At 32.9% G+C, this 14,302-nt stretch overlaps 1 protein-coding gene across 1 annotated transcript in view; it reads left to right on the forward strand.

Annotated features, from left to right (window-relative positions):
• Nucleotides 1-12,053: 12,053 nt before the first annotated feature.
• The window catches only part of LOC122348526, a 2,400-nt gene continuing 151 nt past the window's right edge, over nt 12,054-14,302 (forward strand). The window contains exons 1-6 of the mRNA XM_043244072.1: nt 12,054-12,112; nt 12,480-12,836; nt 12,928-12,960; nt 13,089-13,214; nt 13,422-13,468; nt 13,614-14,302. The exon at nt 13,614-14,302 is cut by the window's right edge and continues 151 nt beyond it. Coding sequence (XP_043100007.1) covers nt 12,070-12,112; nt 12,480-12,836; nt 12,928-12,960; nt 13,089-13,214; nt 13,422-13,468; nt 13,614-13,727 — 720 coding nt within the window. The 5' untranslated portion in view covers nt 12,054-12,069 and the 3' untranslated portion in view covers nt 13,728-14,302. The remainder of the gene's footprint in view (nt 12,113-12,479; nt 12,837-12,927; nt 12,961-13,088; nt 13,215-13,421; nt 13,469-13,613) is intronic.

Raw genomic sequence — 14,302 nt, forward strand, 5'->3', positions numbered from 1 at the left:
CAATCGCTGAATGAAAAGGGATGCTGCTGATTGTATCCTCCTACCACAAGAACAGTTCCTTTTCCAGCTTTCTCTGCCATTGAAAGCGCTAGTACAGCAACCATGCAGCACTGGGCTCCAAAGCAAAATCGGATGAGTGATGTTTTCTCTTAATCAGAGCTATTCAGGGCTCCAAGCAAAACCCTAATCTGTCGTCAGTTAGATTGTTTAGGACTACAGTGAATACACTAAGAGAAGTGACTATAAACTTTATTTTACTGCTTATAATGAATTATATTTCTTTTTTTATATTTGGAGAAAAATAATGGCTGACCTACTTTTGCATAAGATCAATACATTTCCATGACTCTATAAATCTCCAAGACTTTCTTAAACCTATTTCTGATTACCTCATTTGAATGGATCAGTTGTGCTCTTTGTACCATAGGAGATTTGTATTGGGTGTGTATGGCTTCTTTATACATTTGTTAATCAAATACATGACTGGCAAGCTAGTATTTTGTTCCTATTTTTATTTCTTAAGAAAAATAACAAAATAGAGTTAAGTCTCGTGAACGTGACCTGCATTCACTGGACACAACAAAATATCACTAGCTATTACTCCAAATATATACACTAATCCATTTCTAGTTAGTATGCATTAAGAGGTAAGAATGGATAAACTAGAATGTGTGTGAAAAGTCAAGAAAGTTCTGCTTTCATGTAAACTAATAACATCACACATTTTTGATCATGGGTTGAATTGCAAACAAAAGGAGCAAACAAAAACACTTACTGTTTCAGTGGTTTTTGAATGCGTTTGATTCAAGAGCGGAGAGGAGTCATTTGTTAGAGTGATAGACCCTGGAGCGCCATCTATTGTTTGCAACTAATACACCAGGTCATGACTTTTCAAGGACATACAGTTTATTTCACCAATCATTTTATGTGTTGCGTATTTTCTTAGGTCTTTTTAGAATAAGAACTGGTCATGATTGATACGTGAATGAATATGTCGATTCTTTTTAGTGAGTTGATCAAATGGGTTAAGGCAATCGGCTATCAGGAGAAAGGTCACCCACTGAATCGCCCGGAAAAAGTTTATCTCATAGTTAAATAGTAATGCCATGCAACAGATAGCACACTAATTTTAATATTAAATATTAATATGTAATCAATTAAAACAAACCAGACCAAAAAACTTCCAAAAATAGGCCACCAAACATACTGTAGCATGATTCTTTTAGGGTTGTTTGGCAGTGTATGCATTACATATGCAAATCACAACTGAAACATTTTAATGGTACTGGAACCAAATGATTTTTGTGAATTTCTGTACATAAGCACACTATTTGGATCACAAATTGAAAAATGATTTGTATGCACTTGACTCGTATGCACCTTCTCTGTTCAGTAAATCAAATACCAGATCTTTTTTTGGTGAATCCAGAGAACAATCTTACTGTAATGAATAGTCGTATTCAGTGATATTTTAGACACAAATAAATGAAAGAATATAACTAATTATTTGGTCTGTTTTGTAGCTATAGGCTGTCTTTATAACAAATTGTCAAGCCATTAAGAGTCTGCGTAAAATAGTATATTTCTATGTAGTTATAAATGTAGTATATTTATTGTTATTATATTTATTCTTAAAATGATCATCATTTGGCAACAACCTGCTGAGGACTGTAAATGTATTAATAATTCCTTATTTTAAAATGTCTTCTTTTAAAATGTAAAATAAGTGTAACTGAACTAGAATCAGAGCTGTTAAATGCCTCACAGTTCACATTCCCAGCAAATATTTTTTTTTAATTATTATTTTTTATAGATTTTTATGTCAAATCAGAATGTGGTTGTGCTCTTAACTTTGAACCTGCATGACCTGTTTTCTGTCCTATTGGAATATTTGCAATGATGCACGATTTCTTTAAACATTTGTTTCACAAATACTTCAAGGGTGTGACTTTCCAATCGGCCAATTCCAAACAGCTTTTTTTTTTTTATTGGTCTCTTATTTCTAAAAAAGGAAAAAAAGTTATATTATTGCCACTGAGCACACATATAGGAATTATTGTGTAGATCAATTCTTAAAGAAATGAGGGCTGCAGTCACCGTGTTCTTTCTTTTGAGCTTTTTTGGAGGGAACTCCAGTGCCTACAGAATCCATTATATTGTACAAGAAAGAATGACTTGGGACGATGCACAGAAATACTGCATGGAGCACTATGATTACCTTTCAACCATCAGTAAAGAAGAGGCAGGAATGCTTTCTGTTTATGCATACGACGTGTATAACTGGATTGGACTGTACAGAACTTTGAACGATTCAAAAAAATGGATGTGGTCTGGAGGTGAGGAGGAACCAATCTTCTGGGATGTCAATCAACCAGATACTGATTATGACAACTGTGGTGGGATAAACCTATATTCTTGTAATCTGCACGATATTCAGTGCTCTGAAACTCTGAATTTTTTCTGTATGAATGTCTATGACATAGTTGTGGTGCATCAGAATAAGACATGGCATGAAGCCCTGGACTATTGCAGAAAAACGTACATCGATCTGGCAAGCCTAAATTCGGAAATAATAATGGAAGAGGGCATAACTAAAATTATATCCTCCCAGACAGCTTATGCATGGACTGGTCTTCGCTTTATGGCTGGCCATTGGTTCTGGGTCGCCGGAGATGATCTTCAATATAAAGCCTGGTCTGCGGAGGAAGAGATTCAGTGTCCTTCTGGAAATCTGCGTTGTGGAGTTCTGGACAGAGAAGAGAAGTTTTGGAAAACCGCAGACTGTGAGCAAAGATATAATTTTCTCTGCCTTAAGAAGCCGTAATAGTGCAACTTCCACATGCAGCTTGGTATATAGGTGTGCTCAACTGATTTGAAACAGATTCTCTAACCAAATTTGCTCACACTCGTAGTTTTAATCTGGCACATTAGCCAAAGTGTCATATATATTACCTTATTTTGCAATGCATTAGTTAATACTGAAATCTTTTCTGGGGTTGATAAGACGATTTAGTGATTTAGTTTATATTTACATTCATACTCTAAGTTTATGCATCCGTTGTTTTATTTACCATAAAATGTGATTTGCATAGGTATATCTCGAGATAAGGACATAATCCAAAAGTTTAATACACCTGTTGTTACTTCAGCAACAAATGTGTAACATTTGTAATAAATATATGTTTTTTTATTATACTTCTGATGTGCTAGTTTCATTATCACATGAAATCAGCAGTGATTTAGTTTGGGATGATCATTCAAAAATATTAAGAAAAACTATTTGAAACTATCCTCTCCTGTATGTTTATATAAACACAAACGTAGTCATGAGTGTCATGTTGTGGATTTCAAAGGCTGTATTCCAAAATACTCAAATGCACAGATAACTCATGTTTTTTTGAAGAAGGTTTGTTCACACAATGAAAGTCACTTGCATCAAAAATACTTACCCTCACTGACTTATATTCAGATATTTTCCTTGCTCTACAGAAATATCTTCTTTGCCCTACAGAAGTTAAGTCATACGTCTTTAGAATGACATGAAGGTAAGTAAATGATAAAAAAATGCAAAATCTTTGAGTGAGCTATCCCTTAGATACACATTTGATTTAATAGTACAGCGATTAATTCCTGATTTTAGTTTTACAGCAGTCACCTGTCATACACGGTGAATGTTTATCTAACGGAGGCTAACTGGTGAGAACCAGAAAGGGTTATACATACCAACTCAATTGCATTTTAAAGTGTTTATATGGCAAGATCTTAGTCATGCACAATTTGGAGTTTGTACTCTTAATTTTGCATAAATAAATTATCTTTAGCTTTTCTGTTTCAGCAAATTTGCACATGATTTCTTTAATCATTTGTTACTCAAATAGTTAAAGAGAGTAATAGTATGATCGGTCAGTATCTTACCTACTTTACTATTTATTAATATATTTTTTTTATTGGCCTCTTACACAAAAACATTATCTACAAAATGGGATGTGATAGCATTATGACAGAATTCCCACAAAGCTTTTATTCTGTAGATTATCTGTTCAGAAATTGAAATGCCTTTGTCTTTTTATTTTGTACTGTTCACAAAGTTAATCACATGGAGTTTATCATTTGGTTTTTGCCTAGAACTCTTTTTGCAGCTCTTGTTATTAATCTACTATGTGCACAAATTGGTAGGCGGGGTTAAACAGGTGGTAACGTAGCAATGTGGAATCAGTGGGTGGGGCTAAATGGACAGTGGGCAGGGCTAAATAGACACTGATGCAGAAACAGGCATTGATCATCTTCTGTGGAGGTGGTGTTTATCCACACTATTACCTCATCAAGTGGCACATTCCAAAAAACTAATGACAAGGTTTTGAGTTCTGAAACTAAAAGAATGTGTTTTAGCACAGTGACCTCATATATATCGAAAGATCGGACTATAGGCTCTGCATATGGATTTGGTCCGGTGACACTAAAGAATTCAATCTTCGCTTTTATTCAACAAAAAAAAACTATTTTTTAAATGATTTACTATGGGAAAAAAACATGATTTACTTTACTAATTAATCTTGGACAGATACGTTGCTTAAACAAAATAAAAGTTTTTTTTATATGAATAATATTTTATCATTTAAAAAATTGTGTTGCTGTATAGTCTAAATGTAGAAAATGCATCAAAGTTGTTTACTTATATTGTGGAAATACAACCACTTGGTTATATATATATATGTGTGTGTGTGTGTGTGTGTGTGTGTGTGTGTATGTATAAATGACTAATTCACAAATTCACAATTTTGTCCATATAATAAATACATCTGATTTATGTAATGTATATTTATGTGCACAGAGCTAGTAGTCACCTGAAAATTCTGACTTAGTTTTCCTCAGTGATGTGTGACATGTGATGTTTGAGGCTGGAGTAGACTGTGATGTTTCTGCTCTTCTCTCTCTGCTCATTTTCTGAGCTCTCTGTTGTTGCGTTGTCTTCAGTGAACTGTAGCATTGTGTAATTAAGGTCCATGCTCTCTTGGTCCTGTGACGGAAAAAAAAAAAAGGCTTTTCTCTAACAAAGCATAAAGACTTAAACGGAGTACCAAATTTGAATTTAAATTAAACAAATGAGATCTTATGAAATACACTATTACTACTGACTTCAGGTGCTGAGTTTGGATTAAGAGGAGCAGCCAGATGAAGCCTTCTCCGATGGGCTATAAGAATCAAAAGCAAAGGAAAAAAATTAAATAATGGTAACAAGACGTAAACAAAATTAAAACAGCATCCAAATGTAGTTTACCAGCACACAGTTTACACTTTATTCTCCTCAGTTTGTCACATAGAATTATGTTTACGATTCCACTGAAAAGCAAAATCACGATGTTGCAGACAAACACCACGTGAAAGAGCGCTGAACAATCTAAATTAAACAAAAGAAAGAAAGAAAAAGGGAAAGAAAGAAAGAATAAAGAAAAATATTATAAAATAATAATAATAATAATCATATAGTAATGTGTTGTTATTATTATTATTATATTGCAAAGTACACTACTTAGAATTTGTTTAACATTTAATAAAATAATCTTGATTGAATTAGTGAGAATAAATGTATAAAATAAAAACTGCAACGGTTCTATACAGTATCACTAAGAGCAAAAGAAGTAGTTATCGGTCAGATATTTATTTTCTAATTCTGATATCAGTAAAAAATGTATAACATCCTGTTTTCTGAATGGAATATTGATTTCTAAATCCAAGTTACTTCAAATATGTGTGATTATTCTAAATAATAACAATAATAAATTGTGCTCTTTTATCCAAAGCGACCTCCATTGCAGTCAAGGTTTTTTCTTTTCAATTCTTGTAATATATTTCACATATATAAAGAATTCCACACCAATAAGTTGTAATTTGCATTCAACAAGCAATGAAGGCTAAGGAAATTGTTCCTATGTCTTTGTATTCTACAGAACCTTGAGATACAATTGGCACGTGCAGACATTATTACCAGCCATTTTGTCACCTAAAACAAAAAGACATAAAATACGATTGTTTAACACAATTTTTTACATTTAAAATATTTAGCAAATACCTACATATCTCAGGTTAAATAGCGAAACTGACTTACACGTATATTAACTCGATGGCCAAAGACTGATTGCGCAGTGCTGTGAGGAGAGCAGCTTTGAGCTCTGCTTTATAAAGGACGACATGCAATATACAGAGCCGTGTAACTCAAGCAGAGCAAAGTGCACAGGTGTGGGTTTGCTCTCAATGGTGGTTCTCAGACATGTTAAAGACAACATTTAGCAGCAATGAATGTCAAACCAAATATATATTGTTTTAATGTTTAGGTTTAGAATTGTATGTCATTTTGAATGTTTCGTGATTTTAAACATTGCCTTCAAACTACGAGAAATTACATATCAATTAATTAGTGCATATCAGATAAGTGTTAGGTTATTAAAAACACACACACACAAACACACACACACACACACACACACACCAAAAATATACACTTATTCACCAAATCTCCACATAATTAAAATTAAGTTGCTACATAATTTCATTTATTTTTATAGTACAAGACAAATTATTAATTGCAAAAATGCCACATTAGCCACAAAACACTCTGAATTTGAATTTAAAGTTTATATGTAAAGCAGTGATAAAGTTCGCGTGTCCTTGTGCTGAATGGATTCATGAAAACTATTTACTATAAATTATGTTATTTTGTTTTAAACCATTGATCATGATTTATTTTATTAATGGTTAAAAAATAACACGTTAGCTTCGGGGATCTATAAGAGATCTGCATATTTTTTTATTGCGCGTTTTTTTATTTGCCGTGAAAACACTCAGCGGGATATTAGTTTAGTGTGATCTTCACTATGGGAATAATTAACTTCAATATTAAAAGTACAGTGCGAACTGTTTCTCAGGAAATGCACGACCGCATAAATGTATGCTTTTAAGGTGGCTTTTCTGAGGTTTGTTTTATTTTCACTCTTGTAGGTTGAGCTTTGTGGCTTTAGAACAAAAGCGAAAGTGCATGTAGAAGCACATCTCTCTGCAAACATCAAGCATCAAACAAAGTGCTTGATCGCATGTTCTGTTCTTCAGACAAATAGCGCAATAAAGACACTGAAAGCAAAATGGCAATGAATTCACAAAATCCACACATTTTCCTACGGTGCTATTTTTTTTAATCATTATTGATGCAGCCGCTCGCTTTTGATAATAGAAAATGGTTTGATAACAGTATTGTTTGTGTGGTTTTGAAACAAAGGCATGAAACGAGGTCATTGTTATGGGTTGGAAAGAGTCAAATTATGAATAACAAATTTATGCAAATGATGCAAACTGCAAATAGTCTGAAGGCCTGGATGCTGCATACTTTTACATATTACTACATATTACTGCAGCAAATGACCTGAAGCCAACCTCAGATGGCCTCAAAGCTTGTTTATACTTCATATTTAAGAAGTCACCGTCTCTAGGCTGTTTGATTTGTTCAGTTGCAGCTTTTATTTTAAAAATAAATTCAACCTGCTCATTGTCAGTTAGTTTGAAATTTTGGCTGTAATTGTAATTTAACTAAAGTTGCAGTGAAACCAAGGTAAAGTTTAAGTGACACACCTCATTAAAAATTTTGCTTATGCAAAGCATGATGACCATCAAGGCTTTCTTTCGAATAAAATCTGACTAATAAATCATAGTCATATAGTCAAGACTCAGGCTTCCACTTCACTTTTATATTTTATATAAAAATATATCAATGTATATATATATATATATATATATATATATATATATATATATATATATATATATATATGTATATACATTATATATTTATATATATATATATATATATATATATATATATATATATATATATATATATATATATATATTTGAAATATGGACTAACATTTGTATTTTATACATTTTTATCATTTCTACACTGAAAAATAATGTTAAAGTCTAAATGTTAATGTTCATGTTAACATCTAAATGAACTGCTTCCTTAATAACTTAGCAAAAAATGTAAATAGCTAACAAATAATTAACAACAAAACTACATTTTATGGATTAAATCATGTAGAAAAACTCTTTAAGATCTAGAATGATAGATAAAATCCTTTTTTACAAAATTATAATACAGTTTTTTTATTATGGCTTATAATATAGTATATAAAAAAAGAATCAAATAAAATTATGTTAATGAAAATTTTTGCTATGTTCTAGGTGAGAATATCGACAGTAGTAACAATAAGTATCAGTAGGGGGCAGTATATAACAATATTTTCTCTATATTCCTTTTTGATAACTACACAACACTGCAACGCATTGTACATTAATTTATTAAGAACTTCATTAGGTCATATTAAAAATCGCATTTTAACTTGCGAATGATTAAACTCACAGACCGTTATGGACAGCAATTGCGTTTTCATTGTAACATGGGAAATTTTAGTTTGCTAATACTGTAGCTCACTGAAGTTAGAATGTTTTTGATCAAGAGACCTGTTCTCAACCACAGAAGCGTGACTTTGCAAGAGTAGGACTCAGAAAGCGATCAAAGAAGAGCATAATTTCCTGCAGAAACTTAGACAGGAAGAAGCCCCTCAGTACAACGTGAGAAATGATGAGGCGATGTTCTACCATAGGCCCCAGAGTGGCTTTTATTTGTGCTCTATAAAAATAACAGTAATACAAATATAAATCGACAATATAAATAATAATAATAACTTATGATCATTTCATTGTGCCTGAAAAACATTTCATATTTGTACTCTTTTTCTCTTTTGATGTTAGGAAAATAAAAATCTTTTCTTAAAAATCTAAACTCTATACTTTAATGCTCATGCAGAATTCAAAGTATCATCACAAAACATGTTTACATGCATATTCTAAATCTTTAGTTTATGGCTCTCTCACTCTGTGTTTTATATATATATATATATATATACAACCACACACACACAATGGGTATATATTTTTTAATTCACATAGAAATGTTTGTTGAGAAGGATGTTTTTGTGGTTTCTGATTCAGAAAGGGGCTTCAAAACAGAAGCAAGAGGTCAGTCCTGTGGTTGGAAAATTATCAAACCACAACGTTTGCAAGCGATGCACATACAAAGCGTACAGGCGCCAACAAACATCTCATGACTTCCTTCATCTTCTTTCCCTTCATTTCGATGATAATTGCAACAAATATTTAATTTGACCAATCTAACAAAAACTGTTACTGCAGTTTTTCTCTGTAAAAAAAAAAAAAAAATGTGTTTAAATGTTTATGCCGGCTTACATTTTTACATTCATTTATCTTGTGAAGTGCCGTGTTCGTATCTTTAAAAGCGTGGTGATATTTTATAGTTCTCTTAGGTGAATGTTATAACCGGTCCGCTGAAGTTCACATCAGCGCTTCTCTCTCTGTACTGAGCTGCTTCACTCTGTCTGTCCTCTTCAGGAAGTGATGCTGCTAACAGCCTGTCTTCTGGTTGGAGCCCCGGTTGCTGTCACATCCTCTGATTGTGCAAAAGCCTGGGGGTTTTTGCTAAAACTGACCTTTAAAAAAAACAAGTAGGATAATCTGTCTCATAATTATCAGATAACTAACTGAACTGTTCCAAGGGCTAATGATTTTACATGTAGGTGCTTTAGAGGCTTAAAAACGCATTAAACGCTTAATCTAGTATGAGTCAAATAAGTACGGCAAATAAGATAAAGGTATCGGTTTGACATCATAGCCATGTACTTTGTGAAAATAAATCAATCATCGAAGTAAAGGGCAAACTCCCCATGTGGTGCATAACGTTACTAAGATGAATCAACTGATTGCTGATTGTTTACTAATTAGGAGGTTAAAATGATTTCTTTTGCATTGCAGGACACAAATAATAAACTAAACAAATCTGCTGGTTAAATACAGATTTGCATTTGAATATTAGCATTTAAAGACATTGCGGTACAATGTGGTGCAAAGGTTCTTTTTTAGGTAAACAATTCCTTTCAAAGTATTAAAATGTGAACGGTGACAAATATGATATGTCTCTGTCCGTGGTGCTGAAATCCTTCTTACGACTTCTATTTGCCTGATTAATAAATTATGTCCTGATTTGTAAGGATCACAAGTCATTTTTAAATCAACAATAGCGTTTAGGAGAGCCACACTACACTGTAGGCCTATTATTTAATGCCACCAGACTAAAACATAAGGACCAGACTTAACTAAGCTGCTGTTTAGTTAGTCAATCTCAGACTTTAAACATAAGTGGTTCAATGGAAAGTTTCAGCTGCGAAGGTGCAAAGATCGATGACAGCTATCTCATTCTTTCCATTTTAGATCTAACTAGGTGTTTTTTTTGTCATTGTTGGTTTTGACCAGGGCTCATAGTTCAAAACCACAAGTCTATAAAGTGTTGTGGTGATGCCCCTAGCAACATCAGATGAGAGAGAGAGAGAGAGGGAGAGAGAGAGAGAGAGAGAGAGAGAGAGAGAGAGAGAGAGAGAGAGAGAGAGAGAGAGAGAGACAGAGAGAGAGAGAGAGAGGGAGAGAGAGAGAGAGAGAGAGATTTCATACTACACTCTGACTATCTTAAATGTTATTTTGCATTTACAATGTATGATTCTCATATTAATTCAGAGGTCACTTGATTTTTTTAATGACGATTAAATATACATTAATACACAATTTGACAAACACACACGTGTCACAAAACACTGTTTATATGGTCCATATGCTATTAAATCATACTGCATAACTCAGTTTTGTATTGTAAAAAATAGACACGCTTGACAAATCTTGCGTTTCTGCTTGATTATTGCCCTTCAGCATATATAAATTACACACTGTAGCTAATGACCGAAGTTTTAAAATCATTTTAAAATCATTTTTTGTGATATGTAGATTTCTCACTAATGTCATAAACAACTATAACAACTATTGCTGACCTAAAATGCGACCCAAAGCTTAATCACCGTGTGTTGGTCTGCTGAACTGTAACTTTAAGCCACTCCCTACAGGAAGCCATTCTTTGTTTCCCCTGCCACTTTATTTGATGAGAGGCTGCTATGTTTGAACATGACCATGTGGTTTGAGGTGTGGTTGGTGTATAATCTCTATACTTATATATATATATATTTTTAAAAAAGGTTATTAAAACTTAATAAGCTACATGCAAGTGATTTAATAATGCCTTAAACATTATGTATGCACAGGTTTTTTATTCAGTAGCTAGTTGCCTACAAATGTTTGTTTTTTTTACAGATATTTATTGATGATCTACTTTAGACATTCTACTAACTCTAAGTAACGTTGTGACTACATATCGACTACATGTAAATTAATTTACATTTACAGTCAGAGTAGACTGCTAGGCTTAGTAGTTGACAAGTTTCTCATGATCAGTATGTTGTGGACCCATCAAAATCAAGTGTTAAGCAGTCTGCTAATACTCTAATGACTGCTAGTTGACATGGAGTTGCAAAGTTACTGTTAGTAGAATGTTTAAAATGGACTACTGAAAAAAAGTGTTAGCTAATAATAAAATAATACAACTTTCTAATCTTTTTGAAATGCATTGTTCATGTATGCCTGCCTGATCGCCAGCTACGATGGCCCACAAAACATTCTCATAAAAAAAGAATAATGATGCTGTGACAGAAATGTCTCCACCTACTGGCTGACCTTTAACTTTAGTTTTGTGAATTTTTAAACGCCTTTACAAAATTACGCAATTTAAGGTAGGCATTCAAGTCTGCTGGTGTGCTTCTTCATTCGGACGTAGAAAAATAAGAGAGTGTAAAATATATTAAACAACAATTACCTGGCTTATTTATTTACAAAATCATCATGTTATTTTGACTTTCGGCATATAATGCACAGCATGGTCTGACACCTTCTTATTTAGTAAGAGCTGTGATGACACTTTTTTGTAAAAAAAAAAAAGTGTATACTATAGCACAATCTGCTTTAATACAGATCAGTTTGAGCACAGTGCAAAAGCCCCACCCCCTTTAAATAAATAAAGCTGAATTTGATTCTTCTCAGTTGAGCTGATTTTGCTGGAATGTAAACATGACTTTGCCTGCAACACATCCTCTGATGCTCCTTTTAATAGGTAAATAAACATTTATGATGCTTGCTATTAAACGTGGAACAATGAAAAATTGTTAATGTATAATTACTAGATACTTGTACACTTGTATTTGAGTCTCTTTAAACAATTGCATTTGAATATATACACAAACATGTGTAACTTACTTTTATTAATGTTGAGGAACATAAAGACATTTTGTGAACATAAATTCAATAATGCCTCAGTGGTTTGTTTTTTTCCCTCTCTGCAGTTTTTCTAAAGGTCTCCGATGTTGTTCGGCGGTTAATTTCATATCTTCTTTTCAGTTAAAAGTTACACTGAAATCATAGGAAGGAGTTTTAGATGTGATGCAATACAGTGTTTATATTTTATGTATATAATTTTTCAGGTGTCATCTTTGTAAAAAGCGCATCTTTAAGTTTAATGAAAACAGTGAAGAGGGGAACTACGGTCTCTCTTCTGTGTTCAAACATCTTGAGAGAGCCCAGTTATGTTGCCTGGTTCAAGCACACAAGTGATTCTCTGCCGCTTTGCATCGCTACTCAATACGTGGGTAAAAAACCAGCGGACTCCATATATTTCAACGGCTTTCAGAAGAATCATTTAGAGATGTCAGTGAACCAAACATTTTCTTCCTTGAAGATTGTAAATGCGGACATCTTTGATTCTGGAGTTTTTTACTGTGGAAGCTTTTTGACGAACCGTATGATGTTTCACAATAAAACACAGTTAGTGGTGGTAAATGGTAAATATTTTTATTTGATATGCTTAGATAAATTATTTATTCCAGCATTATGCTATTCACTTACTATGAACTATTTTGTATTCTTTTTTAGATACTAGTCAGCCCGATACAACAAATGTGGTTTGTATGTGCCATGCATTTTAAATTCAGTTTGTTTCTTCTTCGTCATATTTTTTTTATTTTTTACATTACATGAATAATGTTGCTTTCTCTTCCCCCTTCTCTATTTACTTATTTGAATGGTTTCATTAGGGGTGACTGAACAAACTGAGAGATCCTGTCACATCTATTATACAATGACACTGATCTTGAGCGGCTTGGTTTTGCTCTCCACAGTTTTTGCCATTGTGGTCTTCATCCGGTTTAAGCAGAAAGAAGGCACGTCAACAATGCAATATCACATACATAATAGTAAATACATTCTCAAAAACCTTTAACTATAAGATGAAATAATTTTTTTTATGTTTCTGAAATTCTGGTGTTAATAACGATATTATCATTTTCCATAAATAACAACTACAGCCTTATGTAGCCTTTGTAGTTATGGCATTCTGGCAAATAATAATGATGACTTGTTTTGTTTAGATGCCCTGCACCATCAAAACAATGACATGAACAATCACTTACAGCAGGTATATCATAGGCATTACAGGTTATACATATAACTATATATATGTGTATGTATATATATATATATATATATATATATATATATATATATATATATATAGCAGAGCATATCCTTAATATGTTTGCTTTGTTTCCATATATTGCCAGATACAAGAAGCAGACTTGAACTATGCTGCTCTAAATTTAAACAAGAAGAGGAGCAGAAGACCAATGAGATTGAAGGAGGTGGAGCCAAATGTTGTATATGCTGCTACAAGGTGATCCACCGATCATCAGACTCAACCTCTGTCACAAAACAAAAATGAAACTCTGCTTATGCTGAAGAGTACTAGTGTTAGATGGTCTTCTCTCCCTCCTGATCATTTCAGAGGATCTATGAAAGAGGCCAAACTCATTAATGAGTTTGTGTCATCTTTACAGAATTAGGAACTTTGCTAAAAGATATCTGAATAATGGGCCGATTTTAACCTGCAAAAAAAGGGGAAGTGGTACAACTTGTACATCATCTCTTCATTTAAATGTAGCATATTTTACTGAAGATTTCTAAAAACTGTTATTTTACTGAAGATATCTAAAAACTTTTTTTTTTAATCAGAATTGTAATGACAAATTTGTGTGATCTTCGAATAAACATCAGAGCTCATTTTAAGGTCATTTATTTATTTACTTTTGTTTGAAAAATGTAGAGCTGGATAATGTATATCAGCTGTGTCTTCAGTACACAAAAGGGAAATACTACAATTGTGTTTTGTTCTCCCAATCACAGCATGCAATGTTCCTGTGTGCTAAAGATATAATACTTAACTATAATTATCTGACAATCAGAACTCATTATT

Source organism: Puntigrus tetrazona, chromosome 7, assembly GCF_018831695.1.
Source record: "Puntigrus tetrazona isolate hp1 chromosome 7, ASM1883169v1, whole genome shotgun sequence".
Lineage (NCBI taxonomy): Eukaryota > Metazoa > Chordata > Actinopteri > Cypriniformes > Cyprinidae > Puntigrus > Puntigrus tetrazona.